The sequence below is a fragment of the Chaetodon auriga genome, chromosome 19, assembly GCF_051107435.1.
Source record: "Chaetodon auriga isolate fChaAug3 chromosome 19, fChaAug3.hap1, whole genome shotgun sequence".
NCBI lineage: Eukaryota > Metazoa > Chordata > Actinopteri > Chaetodontiformes > Chaetodontidae > Chaetodon > Chaetodon auriga.
The window spans coordinates 15,566,870-15,593,957 of record NC_135092.1 but is presented as its reverse complement, the minus strand read 5'-3'; the positions used below and the strand labels follow the sequence as shown (position 1 = coordinate 15,593,957).

At 45.4% G+C, this 27,088-nt stretch overlaps 2 protein-coding genes across 2 annotated transcripts; one reads left to right on the top strand and one right to left on the bottom strand.

Annotated features, from left to right (window-relative positions):
* Positions 1–1,255: 1,255 nt before the first annotated feature.
* On the top strand, positions 1,256–20,436 carry prag1 (PEAK1 related, kinase-activating pseudokinase 1). Its single transcript, XM_076758524.1, has 6 exons — positions 1,256–1,475; positions 4,685–5,029; positions 5,128–6,893; positions 13,425–13,570; positions 14,999–15,765; positions 17,465–20,436. Exons 2-6 carry the CDS (start codon positions 4,760–4,762, stop codon positions 18,623–18,625), a joined length of 4,110 nt encoding a protein of 1,369 aa, XP_076614639.1. The 5' UTR covers positions 1,256–1,475; positions 4,685–4,759; the 3' UTR covers positions 18,626–20,436.
* A 3,627-nt stretch (positions 20,437–24,063) lies between these two features.
* On the bottom strand, positions 24,064–27,087 carry edf1 (endothelial differentiation-related factor 1). The gene is made up of 5 exons (XM_076758990.1): positions 26,857–27,087; positions 26,157–26,208; positions 25,817–25,977; positions 24,755–24,848; positions 24,064–24,660 (listed from the first exon to the last, which is right to left on the bottom strand). Exons 1-5 carry the CDS (start codon positions 26,932–26,934, stop codon positions 24,599–24,601), a joined length of 447 nt encoding a protein of 148 aa, XP_076615105.1. The 5' UTR covers positions 26,935–27,087; the 3' UTR covers positions 24,064–24,598.
* Position 27,088: the final 1 nt, after the last annotated feature.

Sequence of the window (27,088 nt, the reverse complement as noted above, 5' to 3'; positions counted from 1 at the left end):
TTTCTGCAAGGCACAAGCTCTTTGAATTACCCCATTAGCAGAATTATTACATGCTCTACTGCCAAAAATAGATGCATTGCAACAAACTCTTAATCCTCTTGAGAGGATTGTGACCCTTTCCAAATTCAACAGGTGGTCTTGTAAAAGATATCACTTCTCCTGGATCCAGTCTCTGCTGTGCCACTTATGCTGATTGTCTCAGCTCTGCTATAAATCCTCACATGAGGTTCAGGAAACTGGTGGGTTCTGTGTCCAATCGATTCATATTCATGGATGTGTGCTTTCACAGGAAGCAGACCAGAGCAATGGGATCCTCGGAGCGGAGGGAAAGGCTACTTGATTTGAGGGATTTCAGATCTAGTGCTGGGTTTTTTAAAGGATCTGCAATTATCCATCTCTTCAGGGCCTGTCTTTTTGGCCTCCTTATCAGGAACTAAAGAAAACCAAAAGGAGCTGCCTGAAAGGAGCAAAACAGACACAAAACACAGCAGATTGTGAAGGTGTTTCAGCCTCTCCTGTTTAAATGAGTCAAAAAGCCGACGGATAATACCTTGTTCCAGTGTTACTTCTCAGTAAGACATAAGAGGAGGTGCTCAGATAAAAAGGTTAATCTCCACGGATGACTGCCTTCATCCAACACAGCGGCTGACTGTGTTTGTCACTCTGTGAGCTTTGCTTCTCCTTTTGCTGCCTGTAATGGAAACCAGCAGGGGTCCAGCCTGGCTCAGTAACAGTGCCAGTGTTTTTCTATCACTCTGTCACCCCAGCCATGATGAACAGAAGCAGGAGCCGCTGAGGGAGTAGCAGGAGGGAGAGGGGCAGCAAAACCCGGGGAAGCTTGTATGCGTCCACCTTCCCCACATCAAAGGGCTTCTGACTGATTGCTTGCAGAATAAACCTGCACAGCCCAGTGTGGTTTTTTAACCAAAGAAGTGTTTGCTTTATGTGAGACCTGGCATCCTTTGTAACTTCACAGCACTTGCAAGTAGATAAATAAATAATGTGGAATTTTCTGCAAGTTAAATGACATGCTGAAAGCTGGGTTGTGTATTTACAAAAAAAAAAAAAAAAAAGTCCTTGTGACAGCTCATAGGACAAAAGAATGAAATGGGAATCTGTGAGTGTGGCCGCTGGCCAGACTGCATGGTTGGTGTGGAGCTCCTCCCACCTCCTTGTGCTGCTCCCCACGCTGCTGCAGAGGACTCCTGCTCCGCCTCACCACTCCACCTCTGCACAGTGCAACAGCAGGAGCAGCAGGAGCAGTAGGAGCATGCCCGGCGGCTGGAGCCGAAACCAGCCTGCAGCAGCACACAGTCTCCTGGCTAATTAACCTGTCGCATGTGGAATAGGTGAAGACAGACGGATATCTGCTCCTGTGGGAATCAGACGAGCAGGGAGGATACGGCTGATTATTTTTTTTTATTATTGTATTTTGGAGAGCTCTTGTGTTGCCAGGGCAGAGAAAGTCCGAGCAGGTAAGCGTTCAATCAATATTCACCAGTTAACCTTGGCTAGTTGAGCGTCGGTGCGTTGTGTCTGTCGCCTTTACGCACCTATTCTGTTGATGCAGCGGTATAGGTTGAGCCAAGTTGTTAGTTAAATTTGGTATGTATGTTATATAAATGCAGGTAAAGAAAATGTGTTTTTCCCACAGTGCAAGAGGACAAAGGATTATTTTTAAATTTTTGCCTTAATAACCCCCGTAAAGCAAACTCCAGGCGACACAAACGTTTGTCCAATTTCTCATTTACCTCCTCTTAAAAACCGGACGCTCCAATCGAAACACGTGGAGTGCGCAGCTGTGTCGAGCGTGTGTTCAAACAGGCGCTTGTTAAACATTGAAATCGTCTAAAGGTGGAAGTTTTGAGGCGTTTTGTCAGAAGTTGACACGTTTTTTTTTGGCGGAAATTCCTCCCGAGTATCGAGAAAACAGGTTGCGCCCCCCGTCTGAATGAATGGGCTGTGTGAGTGCGGCAGGCGTGACAAATGTTGCTCGTAAAAGAATTTGTATTCAAAGTGGGTGACTACACACTGATGTGACCCGGTTATCAGACCGTTACGTGGACTGTGGCTTGTCTAATTATTTTGATTATGAATGACAGAGCTCGTTATTCTGCGGGCGTCTCATTCATTTAAGCACATGCGCATTTATTTTTCTTCTACATGGCACAGCTGTAGAGTCAGACAGCAGAGTAATGCAGTGAGTTTATGTTGAGGTAAATCTGGAATAATAACCATCACATGACCTACAGGCTACTTCATTAAGACCAGCGCGCATGTGTGCGTCCGCGCGTGTTTGGTTCAGACGTGTGTGCAGGAGCTGCTTGCTTGCATGTTGCTGCAGGAGGATTGAGACAGTGTTGATAAGCCCTCCAACCTTTACCTCCATTAGTCCTCCTGGTCATATCTGTGGGCTGTTTAAACAGTTCCTGTCTAACACTGCAGCCTGACTGCATTCTCCAGTCTACTACATCCTCTTACCTCAAAGCAAACGCCCAGTTTTGTGTTTTTCAAGGGGAAATTTGTGTGCAAGTTTGACTTTCAGACTTAGAGCATCGTGTTCAGAATCCCTCAGATTAGGGTGTTAAACATCTCAGCAAAACTAAATTTGCTTTTTGAGACATCTAGTGGCCAGGCGACTGTGTGTGATGTGAAGTGGGTGTGCAGAGGTCATAGGGACATGTGGCTTGTGATTTCAAGGTTCATAATGTCTTAATTAGGTGACCCAAAAACTGTAAATTCAACATGAGACTAACTTCTACCCACACGTCATTTCCCTTTGCATTTATCCAGCCTCTTCATGAGATATTTTTCATAGTCTGGCGGTTGTGCCGTGTGTGTTTTTGTAAGTGAGAAATATTGGACCTTGAGCTTGAGAAGGTGTGGGGAATGTAGACAGCGGGGTCTATCTCTGTTCAAACAAGCAGGGCTGAACATGTAAACAAGAGGTGGAATACACCAAAACTGAGGTGCAGTTTGAGATGTGTGTCAAAAAAACAGATGGAACACAGGAAATGAAACTGAACCTTGCACATGTCCACTTCTGCTTAAGGGTCCCAGTCACTTTGGTCTTAACCTACTCTGCCTGTCTATGTGTTGTTATTGCTCAGTTGTCCCACAAACCCCCCCCCCCCCAGATATGTTCTTGACTGGCAGTCCTCTGAAGCAGCAGGCCTAGTAGCCTAATGATGTGTGTCTCCAGTCAGTCATCGCTTCATATGAGTCAAGCACAATACCGTCAAATGTTAGGCAAGGCTCCGTTTCCTCTGTTGTCGCAGGAACGGTTAAACAAACAGTGAGCCAGTGGCTGCTTTCCTGCCCAAACTGAGTCAGACAGAACAAAGAAAAATGTAAACACGCATTATCTCTATAACAGGAAAACTCTTCATTCCTATAGGATTAGTAGATCGCATGGTTTGCAACACTGGAGACATGAATTAGAAGTAGTCTTAACACGTCTCAAGCATTCCTTATCTTTTGCTCTGGTATTTTTTCATTAATAGACACGTGTAGAGTCAAATAAGCAATCGCTGTGGCTAAAAGAATGTCTAATATAACACTAATATTTAGGCTACCTGAGTGCACATGCCCCCTTTTCATTGTCTTAGGGCGGTAAACGTCCATCTTCCCGTCTCCTCTGTTTTGTTTTTCCTGGATAATGAGTCAAGACTGTGGTCTAATGTCGTCTTGTGTCATTGCATCACCTTGTTGAGAGGCAGTTAAAGCTGTGTAAAGAGCATAAAGAGGGACACCCAGATGCAAGGAAACAAATGATCTCTCTGAAACGGTGTTGATCCTCTCACTGTTAGTCCAGTTAAACAGGACACACAGAGGGAGAGGAGGGAGGTGTGTGTGTGTGTGGGTCTGTTTGTTTGTGAGACGAGGAGGACACACATGTGGAGTGGGAGGTTTGTGTGGAAGGGGGAAGGGAGGTTGTCGTGGGTGTGAGATTCACCCTGGTGAGACTTGCGCCTTTAGACATTCCTGACATTCCGACCTCCGGGATGCTTGAGGCTCCTCCGTCTTCTTCTAGCATGTCGGGGGCTGCAGAGGACTCTGGAGGGCTTTTATGTTGCAGTGCTCACACCGGCAGGCCCTTTGGTTGAACAGAAACCACATACCCTCTAATTTAGGAGGCCATGGGAACAAGTATCACAGCAGACAGCAGGTCTTCTTCGGTTACATCCACAGATGACACTTAAGTCCTAACGGAGGTCTTCAATGAGCTTAGAGACACCCGTCAGCCAAGACTCCCTCATCACTTTCTGAACACTTTTGAGGAGGTGTTTGAACTTTTTTTTTTACTTACTTTCTCTGTTTTTTTTTTCTTTTGGCTAAAATTTCAGGTGTCTTGAGTCAGACCTGAGCTGCTTAATATGGTCAGTATCTGGACCAATGCTAATCCAGTGTGTCGGATTGGCTTCTGAAACAGTTTGATGCTCTGAATGTTTGGTAGAGGAAATGATGGGATGAATTATATTTTTAGTTAGGTCACAGTTCATATGTAATACAAGCAGTTTTTCTTAGCCATAAAGACACATGGGATTACAAACAACCTGTGGGCAAAAAGTGATTATTTAGACATTATGATTCTCTTAATAATGTGCCTCATTCCTCTTTCTTTCTCTTCTACATGCTGCCTTGTGATCACCATCCTGTGACGTTGCCACCCTCTGTGGGCCAGCCATGACAGTTCATCCTGTATCTGCGAGATCCCTCAACAGCCACTTCTGACCAAACCTAATTTAGCGAACCAAAGATGTCAGCGTGCAGCGACTTTGCAGAACACGTGTGGAAACCCGGCTCTTGTAAGAACTGCTTCCACCCACTTAGTGCGCACCACAAGACTGTCGGCAGCCTGGGTGGCAGTGTGCCAACCGCTTGTTTGAAGAGCAGCCCGGGAGGTGATGAAGAAGCTGGAGTAACATCGCCTTCGCCCTACAGCAAGCCAACCATCGCTGTCAAACCCACTATGATGAGCCTTGACACCAGCGAGTCGGTGACTGATGTCAACATGAACGTAGAGCAGGTGATTCTCTTAAATGTCTATTTCCTGTAACAAACCATAGAGTTTATTGCTTTCCAGAATGATGTGTCTTAATGTGTGCTCATGTTTATGTGTGACAGGAGAACACAAAGAGCCCAGTTGAGCGTTTGGGTCTGAAGAAGCTCCTGGACCTTTCGTCTCTTTACATTGACAGTAACGGCTGCAACAAGGCCCATAGAGAGGCGGTCCTCCAGAGTCCTGAAGCCAAGATGGACTACAACAACTGCTTCTCTCTGGGTTCCTTATCCCCCAACATCCTGCCTAAAGACTCCATGATCATCAGCAATATCTTTGTCACCCAGGAGGAGGGTAGAGGTTCTCAGAGTTTAAAGAAGAATGCCAATGGAGACACTTGTAGGCAGCAGAATACAACCACCACTAGAACCAAGAGCACTTTTAATGGAATTGGTGTGACTACCAGGGCAAACTGTCAAGAGTCCCAGCAGGCATCTGTGGATATACCTTTATCTGTGGATATTGTCCCTTCCAGTCCTGCCACAGTTCAAAGCAATGGTATCAGCAGTGGGAGTACAGCTACTGTTACAACTAAGACATCCAGCACTTCCCCCACAATAGCCTTAAATGTGGACACCACAAGCCACAATCCCCCACCGTCCCTCCACTCGCCGCCTGTCCTGACTAAACAGACCAGCCTGTCAGACTCCTCTTGTTCTTATCGTAGCAGTACAGATTCACTTCCTGGGGCAGAGGGGGTGGGAGGAACGCAAGTTAGGTCAGGGAGCCCCCACAGCCTACCGGCCATGGGTAGCTCACAGTCAGCTCCCAACTCTCCCAATGGACAGCCAGACTCAGAGCCCATTTATGCCGAGAGCACCAAGAAAAAGCGCAGGCCGCAAGGAAATGGGGTGCAATCCCATCCTGAGTCACCCATCCAGAGTAAGAACTCGTCCCAGTGCTCTGAGGTTGAGCTTTCAGGAGAGAATCAACGGGCCACCATTACTGTAATGGCCACTCACACAGAGGAGAACAACAGGACTTTCTACCTGAGCAGTCCAGATTCAGCCATCAGCACCCAATGCCACTTCAGCCCGACAGCACGTAAAGACCCCAGCACCCCGGCCTTCCGCTGGCCCAGCCCCAGCCCCAGCCCCAGCCACAGCGCACCTTCTTTGACCTCAGAAGCCAGCCTTGCCCCAGCCCTTCACCCCAAGCCTCAGTCTAGCCCGCCAATTCCCCCGAAAAGGACCATCCGTTCCCCTAAACTGGGCACCTCTAGCCTCTCACCGTCCATGTCTTCTCCAGTCCCTCTTCCTGATCTCCCCAGATTGGGCACCTCCAGCCTCTCACCATCCATTTCGTCTCCCGTCCCTCTCCCTGAACTCCCCATGCTTTTCCTCGTCTCTGCTCGAGAGGGCCACTTCAAGGTGCATACAGAGAACCACAGCCCAGCAGTGCCCGAACGCCGGCACAAGCCCCACCACCACAGTCCTGGCTGGAACTGTCGTATTGAGGAAGAAGAGGAGGAGGAGGAGAGAGAGCGGAAAGAGGGGGAGAAGAAAAAACTGGCCGCTAACCCAGGGACAACCTCTCGGGTGACAAGCTTGGTCAATGGTGCCGCTGTCTGGAAGGAGGCCAGTGACGGGATGGCCCACAGCAGCCCCCCTCCGATGACAGAGCCAGGCACGGCCCCCCCGGCTGCCCCCAACAATGGTGCCTGTCAGGGGGAGACTGAGGGCACCGGTGCAGAGGAGGAGGCCAAGCATAACGGGAGCATGCCGGCCAGGCAACCGTTGCATGGCAGCTCATCAGAGCTGCTGGCAGCAGGGAAGGGAGCTGCCAACAATGAACCCAATCCACCACCTCCCCCACCTAAGAAACTGCACAGGTAAGAAGAACAAAGAACTTTTTGTTAGGCATTTGCACATTAAATTATTACCTGTCAAATAGGATTGAACACTAGCACTGCATCAGGGTAGGACTATATTTAATAGATGTCATTCATTACTGATTAATCTTGGTGAGTTAATCGGTGAAATGTCAGAAGTAATGACAAAATGCAGTGTGAGGCCATAACATTGCTTAGTCAGTTTGACAAATAGACACAAGTAGTCAAGATATTCAGTTTACAACATGAAACAATAAAAAGTGAGCAGTACTTAACATCTGGGAAGCCATGACCACAGAATGACAAGAATGTTCTCTCGAGAACGGACGTAGGTGATGAGTGTTTCCTCAGAGTCCACATGCTATGTTTTTCATGCTATGTTTTTTGTGTTGTTTAGTGCAGCTGAGAAGATTCAGCGGTGCAACATCTTTTATCTGTTCTCATGTAATCTCCAACAAATGGCCTATTATAAATTTCTCATAGTACCCTTTGTGCTAAATATTTGCAAAGCACAGTGAATACAGCAGCCACCTCAAGGAGGGGTCGGTCTTAAATATTGTTTGCTATAAGGCAGCTCTGGAAAAGAAAAATAGAGGTTTAATTAAACACTGGCATGCTATACACTTGCTGTCAGATGAATGCTCTGCATTTATCAAACTTAAACTGCCATTACAGCACATATTTGCGTGCCTGTCCTTCAGTCTCCTACCTGAAACTTGCATGAGAATTAATGGGACTGTAATTCAGCCATGAGACTGCGAGGTTTCATTATTTTCCATAATTTAGCACTTAGAACATGCACTTAAATGCATTAATGTGTTTTGCTCTCTCACGGGACCACATAGTGATATATATAGGTAGTGTTGGTGCTGCTTATGGAACATCTTGCCTGTGACTGTGCATATGAGCACATACATGCATGTGACTGCAGTCATCTGTGTGCATCTTACTGTGCCTTCTCCTTTCATAGCATCATTATTCGGCCTTGAATCAGCCTTCATTCTAGCGCCTTGTGATCATTCAAACTGTTCCGGCATATTCCTCAATGCATGCCTTGTTCTATTCATGCCAGTAGTGTGACTTTTTCAATTCTAATTAACACACAAAATGGGTCTGTTAAATAGTCCTCTGCTTTGTCATGTTGCTGTAAATTTGTTTTGGCTGCAGCACAATAGACAGAACAGAAAAAAAACAGGCCTTGTTCCATTGATATTGACAAAGCTGCCCTTAGCAGGCGTTCAGATGCATCTTTGGGGAAAGAAAATGCATATTTGCACCGTGGGCATAATTGTGCTTTAAATTCTCGATGCTCACAGGTTGCTGCTGAAATGCACGTCCCGGCTGTTTTTAAAGCTTAGTAACAGCATTTAACTCACTTGCAGGATGTGCAGAATGATAAATGTTCACCTTTATTCGAGGCTCAGACTGTTGTGACCTATGCGGGGCTCCTCGCCAACACAGCCATTTATTAGCAGTAACATTTGCACACATGCTTTAACCTGAGTCTGCACGAGGCCAAGAATACACTCCGCTGTCTGAGTCAGCTACCCAGAGCAGAAACAGAGCCTTGTGTTGCAGTTATTAAAGCATCAAATGATCTCCTCAAAATAAACTTTGCATTGTCTGAGACGTCATGATGACTTCCTCAAAAGAAACAGATGTTCTACCATCTTGAGCTGCTGGAGTCAGCAAAAGCTGAGTGGGAATGTTTTTCCTTCAAAAACACGGATTGCCGATCACATTTCAAGAGCCCTTATGTTCGTGGTAATTCTAGTAAGGACCTATCTCTGCTGTTATGACATTGCCGACATTCTGCGCTGATAAAAATACACCTTGTTGAGACACATGTGGGAACACGCCTCAAGCCAACCGGCGACAGTTGTGGCTTTCTCGTGCTCCAAGCTTATCATCGGGTTTAGTGTGTTTTTAATCAACAAGTGTCCCTGGTCACCAGGCATGACCTCGAAACTCAGTGACAGAGTTCTGCAGGGAATCGAAAGCTTGCATCAAATTTTAATGGAAAGATTTATTTCTGTCAGAAAAAGGAATCTTGTGTGTGGAATGAATGGAAAACATTCACAATGCAAATGCACACATGCACCCTGTGAAGCAGCGTTTTGATCTGCTGAATCATTTAAAAGCCACAGATGGTTAGAAAAATCTGCCTCCCGGAGCCTTTGATCACGGTGGAAAACACCAAAGTTTCCCTCTTTTATTCCTCCTCACTGGACAACCTCCATAATCATGTGGAGGGTCAGCCTAAGACGTGTGTGTGCTTGTGCTTGTGCCTATGTCATGCATGAGTTTGTGAGGAAGTACCCTTGAACGCTGGAAGGCGTGTCAACTGGTCAGTGAGGGAGGGGCTTCAGTGAACAGATTGTTGCCCCCAGCAACTCCCAAACTGTCCCCAGTCTGGCAGTTGGTTGCCACCAATAGAAGCAGAATTTATAGATCAGCCGTGTGGATTTAAGTCCACTGAGTTAGACTTGGGTTTGAATTGCCTTTTGCTCTGCAAACCATCGTTCCAAGATGTGCTGCCCCTCCCTCCACAGATCCATCCTGATCCCCTCTGTGCAGCAGAGCAGATAGCATCTTGTTGCCGCCTGACAGACCTAAAGCTGCTCTAAAGTGAGCTACTAGGTCAATGAGTAAATGCTATATATGAGATATGAGTGCTTTAATTTTGAGCATCTAACGGATGATGCTGCGTCTCCGGCAGAGAGAGACTTTAAATACACGTATGACTCGTGTGGAGCCAGGGTTGTGTTACTACACATGGCGGGGCTTTAGAGAGCCACCGGTCTGATCTAGGGGCATTTTGCGCCCGCCAGCCCGACAAGGACCTCTGCCTCTCCAGCATGAGGTAGGCACCTGACGGCATTTTTTTTCTCATGCGCGTCCTCAGTGAGACACCAGAAATGATGACACATCTATCGTTGGTGTTGTGACAGGAAGTGGCGATGTTCTCGTTCACGCAGGGAAATGGTCGCGGTTTGAGTGTGTTTCAGGAAGATTGTGATAAAGCACAGAGGCTTCGGAGGTAAGCACAGGCCTGTTTGGCTCCTTTTCACACCTCTGTCAGGTGCTCGGTCATCCAAATTCACATGAGGCTTTGAGTGGCGCAGTGACGGATGGTATGTGTTAAACTTTTTGCTCAATCTTTTATTTCCTCCCTCTTCCAAACCATGCCTTTTGCTCTTCTTCTAGTCTTTTTTCTGCCTACTTATTCTTTTATTTGAGCTTATCATGTTGGTAAGATTAAAACAGTTGTAAGATGAGGATGGTGAGAAGTGAAACTGAAGTGTGTTACTTTATGCAATGTGGTGCAAACAAGTGAGAGTGGCTTGTAATGAATAAAGGACGGAGATAGCTGACAGCATAAGATAACAAGGCAAGGCTGGAGGAGTTTGCAAAAGATAAGACGGATTGGTGTCTAACATCAATGGATCCTTGTTTCAGACCCATGGTTTATATGGCTGTATAGCCATGGTAACTATCCTGTAATCATGCGAAAAACAATGCATGCCATTCTTCTCTGCACTACGTTGTAACATACAGAGGTTGCATGCAGGAAACTATGTGTTCAACTATAACAGAGGAGCAATTAACACTGTTTATATAACCCAGCAGTTTAAAGTCGTCTCTCATGAAAAAAAAAAAAAAAAGCTTGTTGAAGGTTGTGTTCTTGCATGGCTGCTGAAGGGGGTTGCATTACACTGCACAGGTGTTCATGATCGCACCCACACCTGAGTACAATCTGAGTGAGCATACCGAACTCCACCTCATGTGAACAAAACCCTGAATTATATGTCAACATTGACACGCTGGGAGTGCGTTATCCGGTTCCAGTATTTCATTTCATTCACCAATTGTCAGAACATAGAATAGCAAAGGAAATGTGTGTTTGCATGTAACAAATGGACCTACAGCACCTTGCCTCGCATTTGATTTATTTATGACAGCGAAGGCTCTGAATAAGAGTCAGCAAGTGAAAGCAGTGCAAACCTGAGCCGTAACAACAACAACAACAACAACACTGCAGGGTCTCCTCTTGCGCTGTCACACTGCTCTCTGTAGCTAGTTAGCTGTAACCCCAATCTGATCCCTTTTTAAAAGCTGCCCCAGCTCCTCTCACACAGCTTTATTAATACCACGCACATGTCGGGGTCAACAGATCCGGTGGGTTTCTCACTGTGGCGTGATTGTTTACATTCTAAATCTGGGCTGCTGTCGTTGCCCGGCTGATTGCGGCACACAAATCATGGTTGATCACGACATGGACTTTTTTTTTTTTTTTTTTTTAGCAAAGGAAGCAGCTAAATCAATTCTGAGGAAGTAAACAATTAAGATGTTTATTAATAGATGTTTTGGCTAAAACTGGGCATTCCAAGCAGAGCGATCAAATCCTGATGCGTGGTGCTTTTGTGCGTCATGACATGAGACTGAGTGCTAGCACGGGGCTTGTAGTGCTGAAATGAATAGCTAATTAAGTGATGAGTTGATCTGTGATTGTTTAAAGCATAAATGCCAAACATTTGATGGTGCCAGCTTCTCGTTAAACGTTAGAATATGCTGCCAATAAGCTGAATATTTTGGGGTTTTGAACTGTTATGTAGACAAAAACTATAATTTGCAGGCATCACCTTGAGCTCCTGGAAATCGTGGAGGGTATTTTTCACATTTTGGGCAATTTCGATAATACTTGTTAGTTGCAGCCCTTAAACGCTTGCATATCCCTACATGCAGTCCTAATCAGAGCCAAGGTCTTTTTACATGCCCTTGCTCAGAAGGCTCATTCATCCATGCACATCCTCCCGCAGGACATAAGCAGTGACATTCTTTCACCAAGGAAAATCTCATGTTTTGGATACAAATCTGAGAGATGTGGAGTGAGACATGCACAGGCGCACACATGCGCATACACTCATAATCCCTGCACCCATTACCATTTCTCCTCTGCTTCAGCATTTCCACTGCCTTTCATCACCGGTCTTTTGTGTGTAAAACGATAGCGGATCCTTTAGCTAACTGCCCACAGAGAATACCTAACCCTTTGTCTCCCCCCGGTGCACCTCTCCTTTTCTCCTCCTCGTCTGTTTGTTCTGCTGATTTATGGTGGAATTGAAGTCAGGGGCCGGCAGATAAATGCATAGGAGAGTCGTGATGGAAGAGAGGAAGGAGAGATGAAGGGATGGGATTGGATCCTGCTTCTCTGAGCCATTAACGGGTATAATGAGACACGTGAAAGGCTGTCACTCAGCCTAATTGGCCACCTTGATTAGGAAGTCTGCTCATGCACGGTTTTCAGTGGTATTATAAGTGGCCATCATGGTCGTCAGGCAAACTGAACGAGAGGAATGCAAAGCTTCTTTCTCGTAAACGATAAGAAATAATCTCACAATCTTCCTCTTAGAAATGAAAAGTGAGCTGTTCTCAAATCAGTGCACTCAGAGGTTTTGCCGGTGCCTTTATTTATAGCCTATAGTAGAGAGATGACAGGAAAAGGAGGTGAGAGAGAGATGGGAAGTGACATGCGAGAAAGGCCCCCAGCTGGATGCAAACCGAGAAGTTCATGGTTAGCGCCTTAACCCCGAGGCCATGAGGCTGCTCTGTTGCTGCTGCACATTTACTTGGTCTTGTATGTGCAATGGGTAACGGTGGCTCATGATAGCAAACTGCGGTTACATGTTGCATTAAAGGAGTCGGTTTCCTGTCTCGATGACCCTCGCTATTTTAGCTCAGATATGCTGTGTGCTCTAGGCGTTTCCTGCTTGCGGTCCTGCTGCACTCGCTCTCACTCAGGCCTTCATCCCCGGCTGACACTTCCTCAAGTGGCATCACTTAAGATAATTCATCAGACTTTGTGCAGCTCCCTGTGCAGCCACAAAAAGCTTTATACGCAAGCTTTTCACGTATGCACTCACGCTCCCCGAGACCTTTTAACAGACTTTGATGTGTAAAATTGGTACTAAAATCTACTAAAGTTAAAGAATCTCACTTTGAGGCTCAGTTTTGACAGGAAATATAATACTTGAAGCAGTTAACTGTCTTCAAGAAGGCGAGCCAGTATTAGAAATGAGCATAACTGCCACATCTGACAGACTCCAAGCATGTCATGAGATGATTTTCTTCTTTGTCGTTCCTTAGTGAGGCTGGTTTGGTGCAGTCATAAATCAGCACTGAATCCAGAAGTGTTCCTCTGTAACGGGGAAGTGAAACTACTCCTGACGGTACACGTTCGTCATTTAAAAAGAAACAATGTGCTCTGTCACGTGGACTTGTTAGTAGTACATATTGCAGATAAAGAGACTTCAGGGGGAAGTGGAGCGCTTCCACATTTTTAAACTGGTGCACGAAAAGAAAATACTGTATTTCTGCAGAACCTACAGACGCTGCACTTGGTCGGGATGTTTTGGTAAAGCTGAGACGGGCAGCAATGCAGATGCAAATGTACACAAAATATGGTGTTTGTTTCTATCTTGTTTGCCCCGCTATGTTGACTTACCCTTTGTCTGTTGTCTTCTCCATTAGAGTGTGCAGTAAGATGAGTGGCAGCAACATGGAGCTTGACCGCTGCAGCCAACAAGGGTCGGTCGAGAGCCCAACGTCATCTCTGCGGGGCCTGGGCAGTCTCAGCATACCCGCTGCCTCCACTGACAACCTGACTGCTGACACCGGTAAGAAACCTCGCACACTCAGATTTTGGCCTGGTTAAAGGGATTTATTTGAATATCTGAGTGGTGCAGATCCTTTTGCTCCAACAGAAACATGCACAGGGAGTCCAAGGATCATATCTGTCTGATACAGTATCTGATAAAGCAGAGAGTTTGTAGATTATTGAGCGGGTTAGACATGTGTTCCACAGCTTTTACGGGATGTTTTAGTTTATATGCATTTGGGTGCATGTTAGTCATCTTGCTGTTCAGACACTGTTTAACTATGAAGATGCACTTTGTCCAGAGGGAAACTGTGCAACAGCAGTGAGAAGAGGAAAGGGAGCGCTGGAAGGTTTTACAGCTGCAGTCTGTCATCTTATCTCCTCTCTTCCTCTTTCGTCAAGTGCACATATTCAGTTTGTTTTGACCGTGTGATCATGATCATGACGCAGTTCAAGATTTCTATAATCATCAAACCTGAGACGTGATTCAGAGTGAGTGGCGTGTGTCTTTAGTGTAGAAATTAATGTCATCCTCCGCATATCAGCTTTAAACCTCTGTGGCGCTCAGACGCTTGTAATTGCTGTAACTTCCTGGGCAATGTTGTTAGAAGAGATAATTATGGACTTTGATAACGAGGGAAAAAGGGCTTGGCTACATCCTACAGAGTACTTTTTTTTCTTTACGGTCTTCCCCTTCAGTGGAGCAGTTATTGAAGACTGCGCTGCACAATTATCCCAGTATCTGTCTCCTCTAGCGTAATGTCAAGTTCCAGCTTTAAGTCTTTAATTGACAAATGGATGATAATTGAAGAAGATGTTTTGAGTGTCAGCTTGAATCCCGGATCGTGGAAACTTCCAGTTCTTTTGAGGAAGCGAGGTATGTGTTTGTACTAAGGCGAAGCAGTCGGCAGTGACAGAAGGGGTGTAGTAAATAAATCACATTCACAGCTGCCACCCAGGAATACGTAAATCTGTGAGTACTGTGAGGTTACAGGAAATTAACCTACAAGGGCACAGAGAAACAAGACGTGTGAATCCAGAAAAAGGTCTTTATCTCTACCTGTATTTGTGTACAGGTAGAGATAAGATGTCTGGCTGCTGCTTGTAGCTTCATAATTGGTGTACAGACGTGTGAGTGATACCAATCCTCTAATAAAACTCTCAGCAAAAAAAACAAATAAGCATGTCATTCCCGAAAATGCTGAACTGTTCCTTTAACAATATGCGTATCTTACTGAAAAGTGAAGTTTGTGTTTGTTTTACAAGGTTTGTAATATTTGTATTCACTGTCAGCTCGAGTAATTTTGTTCCTCTTAGTACGGTTGATTCACTTGCGTGAAGAAGTTTGTTCCTCGTGTTGATGTATGATCTTGATCATGCCGTGATGCTTACTTTCATTTTCAGTGATTGACTGTTGTTCTGATGATGTTGTTGTTTTTCCTCTTAGGTTCTCGGGATGCTACACGGATGTCTTGTTCCTCTCCGTTCACCAGAAGTCCCGTGGCCTCAGCTCCAGGGTCTCCTCACCCGCCCTCCTTTAACAGCTTCGGTAACCAGCCGCCTCCACTCCCGGAGAAAAAAATGGTCAACCGCACCGTGTCGGCTCCCGATGGCGCCAATGGAAAACCCTTCGTCCGAGCCTACCCACGCCTTCCATTCACTGGCTCGGAGAGCAACGTGTGTCGACCGGCTGATGTCAGCTCCCGGTCCAGTTTACCGTCCAGCCCTGTTGACCCGCGACCCCTCTTCTCTTCCAACGAGTCTCTAGAGCGTTGCCACGCCCTGCTAGGCCGGTCCTCCAGGTCCCGGACTCTAGATGAACCGCTGAAAACTCAGGGGCGTCTGGGTGTCCACTGCCGGAGCAGCATCACCTGCTCCTCTTCCCCCCAACTCAGCGTTCCCTTCTCAGCCTCAGAACCGGGTCTGGCACCAAATCTGGGCTCCAGCCTGCAGCTCCAGACCCTTCTGAGTAACATAGACAGCAGGGAGGGAGTTTACTCCAAGCTGGGAGGCCTGTACGCCGAGTCTCTGCGGCGCTTGGCTCTAAAATGTGAGGATCACTTCACTCGCTCCCAGAAGAACCCACTTCGGTTTGAGGAGAGCAACTGGTCTCTGTTCAGGCTCACCTCTAACAAGCCGAGCTGCAATGCTGGGGATGCTGTGTACTACTCTGCTGCCTGTGCCTCAGACCCCAGCAACTCCTACGCTGTTAAGGTAATCCTAAACCCCAGCCTAATTTTGATTAATTAAGTTTTGTTAGATTTGTTAAATATGTGTTTGTTATGTTCACTTTCAGAACACCTTACCATTATAATCCTTAATATTTCAGCCTTGGTGGTTAATGGTGGAAAGTCCTGTGTGATACTAAAGATCCCAGAATTCTGAGGGCAGCAAATATTTTGTCAGAAATACAAATACAGCTCTGATACAACGTTAGAAGAGTGAATAATAACAGTTTATATGAATGAGATAAATTAAAACCAGCTATGGTTACATGCTTGGATGCATTGTTTCTGTCTCATGCGTAGGAAGACAATTTAAATTCCACGCATGACTGGCGGACTCCGCCACTGACAGGGAAAACGAATGTATAGAAGGTAATTATGGAAATGTAAAAACACTGGATGGAAATATGGAGAACAGGATTTGACTTGATGAAAATATTAAGGATTATAACTTTAATGCTCAAGAGAAACACAGCTCTGCCTGTTTGGATCATCATCACCTCATACATTTTAAATGTTTAATTTTTACAAGGTTTGAACATTATGATGATTTCCTTGACTTTGAACACTGAGTATGGAAGACAAATACAGGACTGTAAACAGCTGTGGGTTCTGTGTTTGGCTGGTGGTTGTTGTGAAGAAGATGTTTTTGTAATGTACAGATGTTTTTCTCCACTCAGAGGTTGTTGTGCAGAGAGCAACTCGCAGCTCACTTAATATCATCTTCGCTGCTGTTTAAGGAAAAATTTGCACAGTGGGTTGATCTTCTAAGCAGGGATTTGACAGTTTGAGGACAGAAAGAGTGGATTAAAATTGGGTGGTCTTGTTTGTTCTTTGGCTAAAGATGGGATGGCCCCGCTACGGCACAAACCTTCAGGGCATGAGCTGTAAACAATCAGGAAGTAGGGTGTGTATTCAGTCTCGTTGACCTTTGTCTCAAAGTCATTAGTGCTGTACAAAGCAGAGGCTGTTTGTACAGTATGTGTTGTGCCACGGCATGGCTGCCCGCAGTCTTGCTTAATATCTCTAGGCCCAATTAATCTTTACATTCCAGGCAGGATTTACAGTCAGACAAACCCCTGTTGTCAAGGCCACACACACTCACACACCAGACAGTACACACTACGTAGTATGAGACTATTAGCATGAAAACTTTGAGTTCATATTCAGAACTAATACCAGCTGAACCCCATGAAAGTAGATTTTAGTCCTGTTAAATCACAAAGAAGAGATTATATTTGTAAATCTGACCCCAACACACAACGAGAACATACTGAAATTTAACAGAAGACTTTCAGATTTGGGATGGAAGCTTTTATTCAGAGACGCTTGTCATTCTCTTGCAAGCTGTGGGAAAATTCAGGCACTGAGGGGCTGTAGTAGTTTAAACAGTAGTTCAGTCCTGGCATCTACTAATGGCTTAGAAACACTTCTTTTTTTTTAAAAGCTTTCAGTTGAGGATTGGGTTTAAATCTGCATCAAAGACACTGATTTCACTTGAATGAGAGCAGGAACTGAATTGGCGTTGACCTTGAAACCTCACTAACAAGAATTCCTTTCTTATGTTTCTTGGCTCCACTCCCTTCCCGTCTCCCTGTGTGTGGAATTCTTCTCTCCCCCCGCTGTCGCTTTCTTCTCCTTCACTTCTTTCCTTCCTCCCACTGTCCTTTGTGTTTATGCTGCTCCAGATCTGCAAGAGTCCATCCATGGAGGCCAAGCAGGGCCATCTCTACAGTCTGTCGGTGCAGCAGAGCATGCCTCCCCACTTCAACCTCCAGCAGGACTGTGGCCACTTTCTCGCTTGTGTTCCCCAGAGCATGCTGCCTTCTGACGAGGTCTCTCTGCCCACCACACCCGCCTCTTCGCTGCCTCAGCCCTCCACGTCTGCGCCTGGCCAGCAGGCAGACCGAGAGCGAGTGGTGGTCATCACGTCGGAGATCCCTCAGCAGACGGCAGCTGACTTCGTTCGGGAGTGGGATGCGTTCCATAAAACGCAGCCAGAGGTCTACGAGCGCCGCATCTGTTTCCTCCTCCTGCAGCTCTGCAATGGCCTGGAGCACTTGAAGGAGCACGGGGTCACGCACCGCGACCTCTGCCTTGAAAACCTTTTGCTGGTGCCTCATCACCGCAGGCCCTCCCAGTTCTCCCAACAGACCACCGCTGACAACAACACCAGTAACGGCTCAGGTGGTGTTGACATTCAGCGCCACCTTCCTCGGCTCCTCATCAGCAACTTTGCCAAGGCCAAGCGTCGCTCCTCCGAGGATGCCGGCTTAACCACTGTGGATCCTCGCATCAAGCGTGACCACGCCAGACTGGCGCCTGAGATCGTCTCAGCGGCCCAGTACCGTAAATTTGACGAGTTCCAGACGGGCATCTTGATCTATGAACTGCTGCACCAACCCAACCCGTTCGAGGTGAGTCCAGCTCTGAAGGAACAAGACTACCGCTGTGAGGACTTGCCTCCCATCCCCTCCGTGTCCCTTTACTCCGCCGGCCTCCAGCGGCTGGCCCAGCTCCTGCTCCAGCCTGACCCCATCAAACGCATCCACATCCAGGAGGCCAAGCGCATACTGCAGAGCCTGCTCTGGGGGCCCAGGAAGGACTTGATGGAGCAGCAGTGGGAGAGACACGGACAGGACGGAGGCTTTATGGGCGGATCCCGGCACGAGGGCCTCCTCAACTGGCTGGATGTGAAACGGGCCCTGCTGATGATGAAGTTTGCCGAGCGTTCGCTGGAGCCCGAGAGGAACGCGGAGCTGGAGGACTGGCTGTGCTGTCAGTACTTTTCCTCGGCTCACCCTCTGTCTCTCTGCCATACTGCCGAACTGCTCTACTCGCTAAAGTGACGCCTCACTTGAGGGTTAAAAACGTGTGAGTGGATCTGAAGGAATTCGTGAATGTGTGTATGAGAAAGACCGACAAAGTTGACGTCTGGACACTATAGATTGATCCAGACAGCGTGATCCTCTGGAGATACTGTGAACCGACCCACCTGTTTGCGCTACTGCTACATGCATGAGAGCCGCGCATCAACCCGTCCACTGTCAGTATCCTGCAACAGACTGTCGACCTGCAAAGACATAACCTGTGAAAAGTTTTTAGATGTTCTCGTAACAGTCACAGACATATGGACAAAATCACTCGCATCACCCGCAGACTAGCATCACTTTGTGCTGATAAATACATTGGTTAAAAAAAAAAAGGAAGAATAATGGACAGTATTCTTAATCCTGTAATACACTTACCAAAGTTTCACGTTTGACACTGTATTATGTGTATTTATTAAAAATTAAGACATTTTACTCACTGACAGCAGGCTAATAATCCATAACCTTACTCTGCGTCAGCCAGCTTTGCAAAGTAATGCCGTGTCGCATCTACGTCAGTGTGCAGCTAACTTTTCATTTGTTTGATATTTGAATAGAAGTATGAGGTCACTAGCAGACTTACACTGTTGCACCTTTTTCCGTCACGTTCATTCATGGGCACATGCTGTATACTGTGTAAACCACTGGTTCCCAACCTGAGGGGTGGGGGGGGCTAAATCTCAGCATTTCATTCATTTCTGAGAAGGAAACTTAAATTAAAATTGGCATTTTTTAAAGTTTAGATTATCATTTAAGATTTCGTCCTGCATTAGAAAAGTATTCTTTTAAAACAACCGATGAGCTAATAGAACGGCGGTCAAGTGTCAGAGTGAAGAAAACACTGAATTTATCAAAATAAAGAAGCCTATTAGGAGTAAAAATTACATAATACAGATATCAGGAAAACGCATCTGATGCAATAGTCACAGGAAATCTCAAATTGCGCATTTTACACAAACTTCCTGCAGTTATTGAGTTCACTATTCAAGTTAATTGGACAGTTAATCACTTGTTCTGTACTAGAAAAGGAGTCCCTTGAGGGTAAAGGTTGGGAACCACAGCAGCACAGACTTCCTTCAGTGTGCCGTCATGTCACAATCTTTGTTAAGACAGCGTTGCATAATTAAGACTTAGTTTTGGTTAATCATGAGCCGTGCTGTCTGACACAAACGTAACTGGACGGACAGAACGACTGGATGCCCAGGTCTCCCCTCAGCTTACTTTCAGTACGTATTTAAATGTTTTGACATTTGTCTCAGTGCCTTTTGTTCTTTGTATACGTTACAGTGACGCAGAAGCCAAATGTAAATATGACTGATCATTCGTCCTTTGTGAAACTGGCCTTTCACAGAATGTTCTAGAAGCGGTTTTGTACAGTAATTTGTAGATGAGCCCGAGCAGGTCTTTAAAAGCCATGAATATGAGCAGCAGTTAAAAAATATTTATGATATAATTTGTTATCCTGTAGTAGTCACTGGAACTTCTGTTTATTTTCATATGTAGATTATTGAGTTATTTCCTGGCGCAGCAGCAGCTGGGCCTGTCTTGTGTTTTGGCCTCTTGTGTCTCACGTAGGCTGCAGAGAAAACAAGTTATGGGAATTTTATCTCCGGCGAGGAATTTCTTAATAAAGTCCACAGAAGAGAGAATTTCACAGCCTGCATGCAGGTTTCTGTCCACGGCTGACCGACAAACACGGTCAGAGCTCACGACTAATACATGGTTGATTTGAATTATTTTGTGTGTGCCTCACCTATTTGCATCTATCAATAAACTGTGCATATATTTTCTCACAGTGTCATCTGGTGTTTTTCTTTTTTTTTTTTTGGCTGCGTCCCATATGGTAGAGTTTATCAGTCTTAATCACATTTTTAACATATTAGTGTTTCACTTTAGGGCTTTATTAGAGCTTCAGCAGCACAGAGGTGACAGGAAATGAGGGCCTGACTGGGGTCCGGGCCCCATGTCTTGTGATAGGGGAAGTGGTGGGTGTTGTTTTGATGTACAACATGAGCACGACTTCATACAGAGAGGCCAAGTCTTTGTTTTGTTTGTAGTCTTACTGTAGTTTCTACTTAGAGTTCATGTTGCTCTGAAGTGCATTATGTATGGAGCCGCAGGAAACCGTACTGCAGCTGAAGGCATCCTTCTTCTAGTCTTTTTACTGTCAGGTTATTTTTTTCCAACATAATAGAATTTGGATAAGTACATACATAACTACAGTGGTTCTTTTTGAAGGGATTAAAGCAATTTTTAAAACTCAAGGAAGTATAAACGGGCACAAACCAGGAGGACCGAGCTTCTCCTTCAGCTGAGACAGAGGGTGCATTTCATGGATCAACACAACAGGTTGTACGTGTGGTGGAATCTCAATTTGAGTTTGGAGCCTCGGGCCAAAACAGACCCCAGACTTTTCCTCCACCCCAGCGCCTCCCTGAGCGCTGCCCCCACCCCGTGAAGCTTTCTGCTTCACATCGCTCCGTCAAAACCGCTGGCTGCTCCCTTGTCATAGGTGGAACTATGTTGCTATGGTGCTTTGACCAATGGAATGGCATTTCCAGGAACGCAGTCTCTGTCTCCCTCTGTCTATCACACACACACACTTACTGAGTGAAGCAGCCTGTTGAGCAAGAATCCAAATAACCCCCTGGAAACAACATGGCTCCCTTCTTTGTTTGTCCAGCGAACACCAGTCAGGAGGTTGCGTACTTGGAGTAAACATGCATCCCAGCAAACCGTCTTCGGGGCAGGGACCTAAGAAGACAACAACAAACACAGCACGCTCAAACCTCCCCACGCCTTAAATATGAACATGTTGCACATGCAACTGCTGTGAGAAACATTATTTAAAGTAACGTGAAACATAAAGGAAAAATCCAGTCTGAAAACACTGTTCTGTGCCTCCGGGTCCATTTTCTTGCTCTGTGGTGTTTTTTTCTTGTTCTTATAGGGATGAGTGGTCAAACACAAACATAATGTGATGACTTTGTTTCCAGATTTGTTCAACCATCCACATCATTTGATTCTTTAAACCAGATAGTGGGTCCTACACTGGATATAAATACACCCATTATGTCTATTATGCCTGACTTTGCATATTATTAATGAATACCACGATCTCCTGCTGGAGCACGCACTTCTCTATAAGTAAATAAATAATTTTATAACACCCAATACAAAGACACAACCCACATTAATATGTACATATCAGTATTTTTTGGAAGTACGTATATGCTTAAATCATGTGGATGGTGCACAAACTGGCACATGGCATATTTCACCCATGCTTATGTATTCACCCCATTAACAGTTTGAATATTTCATGCTCAGCGTTGGCTGGCTCAGCAGGCCTCAGGACCGCTTTGTAGAGAAGTTCCCAGGCCAAATTTCCATTCACATTGTTATCGCACAGCCAGCGGCTAATTTGACAGCAGCCCAGACGGCTGCTGCTCCATCACCTCGACACAGCTGCCCATTAAGACTGAGCCCACTCAGCACTGGGGAGGGATTCCCAGTGAAGCTGGGTGGAGGTGTGTGGCGGCTCAGATGTCTCCTGTCTGTGTCCTTGCTGTTCTGACTCCTGCTCGCTGCCATTTGCAACCATTTGCCCACTCAAACAAAGCTCTTACTACTGCTGCATGAACTGCAACAGATTCTGTGTTTAGGCTGTGGGTTCATCCCTGAAACAAAGCTCAAACCCTGAAGCCATGAATCGGTTCTGTAGGCAGTTTCACAGGACACGTTTTGACGTAAAACAGTAGGAAAAACAGATGTATGACGGCTAGATTTCATTTACCTGCTTCAGTTTCAGGGTCCTGGTATCGTGCATGCTGGTTCACTGTCATGGCTGACTGGCACACCTGAGTAGAGGAGCCATCGTTAACGCTGTTAGCAACACCTGTGTCAAAATGTCTGCTGGGAAAAAAAGACCAATTAGGAAACAGACATGGCAGCATTGCTCTGTAATTAATGAGCAAGATTAAAGTGATACTCCATGTTACCCAGAATCCCCTGTGAACCAAACAAACGGCCGCTGTAGTCGCAGCTGCAGCTCTCTGCCTGCTGTGTTTCTGGAGCCTCCCTCCAATGGTGACCACATTGATTCACGAATGTGCCAGAGGCACCACACGGTCTTATCTCACCAAACCAGAGGTTGCATTGTGGGTTTGATAGAGGTTATGCGATACAGAGGACATCATGGTTTGCTCTGCTTGACCGCTGTGTGCTCTTCCTTTGTCTCTCTCTCACCTGAGGAGGACCTAGTTCCTTGCACAGTTCCCCAGCTCCAATATCATGTTGCTGATGACTCTATGATCAAGGTCAATGGCAGAACACAGCACAACATATCAGAGAGAAAACAGTTAAAGGGTTTGTGGCCTGCTCTGGTTCTGTTGCAGTCCTGGTTTGAAAGGCTGCAGAGACGATTGCCCTTCCCCTCATTTCAACTTAGCCACACTGCCTCACAGAAGAGACAGACTTCTCCGGCTTTCCTCCCAGTCCTTCACACTCCACCAGCCTTCAAGCTCTCATCGACACTGCATTCCTCTCCACTCCAGTTTTTCGTCCTTGAAAGTGCTGCGCCCTGCTTGCACTTCCCCTCGCCGTGCTGCTTTTGTTTTTCTGCAACAATAAGGTCCATGAATCTTTAATGAGACAGAAGGCAGCCTTACTGCTGGCAAAAGTAATACTCAAATCAATAACCCATGGTCTGAAGAAGAACACTGAAATGAAAAGCGTTGCAAATCACGACTATGTTAAGCTTCATCGGGGCCGGTCATTTCAGTGTTCAAGGGTGCAGGCCTTTGAAGACTCTAAAAGAAACACTTCAGCATATCTCCGCAAAAAGTGCTGAAATTCACAATTATGCACCTGTGCTTTATCAGCAGCGGTAAAAAAATATGGGGCAAGTTGTCTTCTGGTAGATACTCTTTGGCAGCATTTCACAGGCTTGAAAAAAACTAAACATCTGAAGCATTTTTACATAAAGCAGTCACATCTTTGCACAAAGTCTAACGGCAATGTTGACTTTCCGTAGTGTTATTCAGCCTGTTTAACAGTAACAGTACATTCCTGGTACAATTCTGACATCTAGTGGCTCATTATCATTACTACATTCAGATTTTAGGTTGACTGTGCGTTCTGTCTCCCCACTCCTTAACGTTCAGGAACCCAAACACAGCTATGATTTTAAATAAAGTAATTTTTCTAACATTCTTGTTATAGTAGACATTTCTCATGAGTTGCATACATTCATAACAACTGGTTCTGGTGGCGTCTTTGTCATTATGAGGCATTGACTCCTTACGGATGAGTTCTTTGTCAGCATTCACAGGTAAGATGTATTGAAGCTCTGCGACAGTCAGCCGCTTTTGTTGGGAAATCATGTGCTACAGTGGCTATAAATGCACACCCAGAAATGTCATGAACTGCCAAACTTTATTTTAAGATCAAAACAAAGCACAGCATTTCAACACTGTAACGACATTCACCCACTGTCTTACGAGTGTGAAAAAAAAATATGCAATCAAGCACTTTTGGCTTAACATCATGCTCAGAATTAACGTTAGTCAAACTAGATGGTTTGGTCATGAAAACTAATTCACCTTTCATGATTTTACATCACTATCAAAAAGCTGAATTTATCATGCCAAAGCCTAAGCAGACGTGAGTGAAAAGAGATACACAGAACCTCGAGTTTGTGGTGTTGAAAAATGCGTTCGATCCTTCGATTATGTGGTCAAGAAAGGATTTTCTGATGACTTGTCAGTATGCAGCGTGTTATGCGGTGGAGCACCCGGTCCTCAGGAAGGACACAGGTGAGATCAGCCCAGGTAGAGGAAGGGATGGGGGAGAGGAGGAGAGTTTTTCAGGGTTCTTGGAGGTAGTGTGAGGAAGGTTTCAGGAACTGGGAAAGATGGGACCTGGGGGGGGGCTGATTTCGAGGCTTTGTGTTCATCTCTTCTTGGATTTTGCCTCCAGGGGTTGGCCAATATCCTTCCCACGCAGTTTCAGCCCTGTTTATGACAGAGGAGGAACATACGGGTCATACAGCTGGCAACTGACGCATAATAAACACGATCGCTCAGTTTCAGCCAGCAGTATTCTTACCAATCGCTCTCTCGATCTTGCCCAGGACCTGGTTGTTGGGGATTGCTTTCCCGCTCTCATAGTCCGCAATGACTTGAGGCTTCTCATTAATTTTCTGAAGAAAAGATTGGACATAAATAATTTAGAACTGTGTTTAACCGGCAAACTCCTCAAGCATACAGAAACACTTCCTGTGGCTGGGAATCCTTTTATCTCTGGGCTGCCTTGAAGAAAACTGCCAGTAACACGTTTCAAAGGACTGCAGTCACATGTACCTCAACTTTGTCAAACGCTCAATAAGAGGAAATGGTCATCTACACATTTTTTTTCTTCTCATGGTCAGCATGATAAAAAGCAATGATGGTTAGGTTTAGACAGGAACTGGCTGTAAATGCTGGATTAAAAATGTCTGTTCAGTGAAAAAGGAGATTCAGGGCTGCACATAGCACTGGTGCTTCAGAGGTTGAAGGTTTTACAGCACAGGCCACAGTGCAAAACGTCTGCTACCACCTCTAAAAACAATCACATGTTCATCATTTAAACAGGCATGTGAGGTTGTCATCCAAACCTTAACAAGAGCTGTTTTCCAAAACATCAATATATAAAGCTTCAAATGAGCAGAACAAACCTCAGCAGATTTAGACCCACTTGTTTCTTCCTTGAAGGCTTGTTTGGGGTTTTGGTTTTGGTTTCTTACTGTACAATGACAGCATTTTATACCAAGTATATTGTTGTTTGTTTAACAGTTGGAAGAATTATGGTTTTGTCATTTGGAATTCAACATCATTTGTGACTATTTGTGTACAGGACTGTGCGCAGCAGTTGATTCTGTCAAAGACTTTTATAGTTTATATCCTAGCCTGTGAATGACGGCCACACACTGGTTCTATCATCACATAATGTGACTATATTTCACTGTGACTTGGTTGGTTTTATCCTAATTTTCTGCTTTTAGTCATCTTTTATCCTCTGTTCATCACTTTATGCGAGCAAATGTCAGATCCACCAACATGCATAACAAAGGTAGACGATGTTTTCTGCTTTGCATGTCGGTATATGAGAAGTGTTTCCAGTGTTACTCACAGTGGCCAGGTCTTTCTGGGTCAGGCCAGCCGTCTGCCTGCCCTGCTGGATGACCTTGCCCACCTCCAGGGGGACCCTGTCATGGTGTAGCTCCTCAGTCTCCCGGTCTAGTTTGGCTGTGTTCTTTGTCACAAGATGCTGTTTGTTTTGCCCTGCAGACCCTGTGCGACAAAGCAGTGGATCAGTGGAACTTCACAGCAAAACCACAGGTCATTAAATTTATTTAGTTCTTGTTAAGTTTTGTCTGCAGAATTACAAATTGCGTGAAGAGAAGAAACTCTGAACTGCATCAAAAATAATGTCTCTCTACAAGTGAACTGTACAAAAAGCATAAATTTACATTTCTTGGTTGTCTCAACTTCGTCCCCACGTCTCTGAGCAGTGGTGACAGCCTGGAGAAAAGATGGACACGTACAAATCTTACATTTCACAACATTTTCCAGGTTTACTGACAGCAGATTGTATCATGACTTTATGTGGCTTATAACACACCCCTTAACCAGCTTTTGGCTCATAGCAACAGATCATGCTGTCAGTCAATAATCAACCTGCTTATCTAAGTATGACGAACAAGTTAAACAGAAGATGACGTGACCGATCCTGTCTGAGCACAATACTTCGGCTCACACTGGACCAAAACGAAGCAGGAAATACATATTTTAACGTTAAGACAGACTGTCTGAGGCGTTTACTGACGCCTATAAAGCATCTGTATCCTAAGTTTGCTAACATATATCACCAGATATCTGCATGTGGCTACCTAGTAGACAGCTGATTTCATTCCAACCGTTATGAACGATTTAAAAATGGGGGAGACAGACGGTGCTACCTACTGTTATTTAACTAAACCACGATACATGGGGGTCGATGTTTGCTCGTAACCACAAGCAGAAATATCTGAAACATTATATTCTAGCCGTTTAATAGGGTGTTTACTACAATAACAAACCCAATTTGAGGTGATTTTAGGTACCCACAGTTAAGCAGCTAACAGAGCAGCTAACAAACAAACACAGGCGAAGTGCAGCGTTCATGCTAACCTGCTTGGATTTGGCCTGGGCAGCAGTCGGCCCCTTCTTCCTCAACACAGTCACGGTATCCCAGTCACTTTCTGCCATCTTTTCGGGGCTTCAGTCGATACCCGTAATGTTAAATATATATATAAAAATAATTTCAACTCAGCGTGTTCAAAATTAACCCTTTAAATGGGGTAGTGCTACTTTAACGTTTCACACGCTCCGTCCAGAAGTATCTCCCACGCGTTCAGCTATA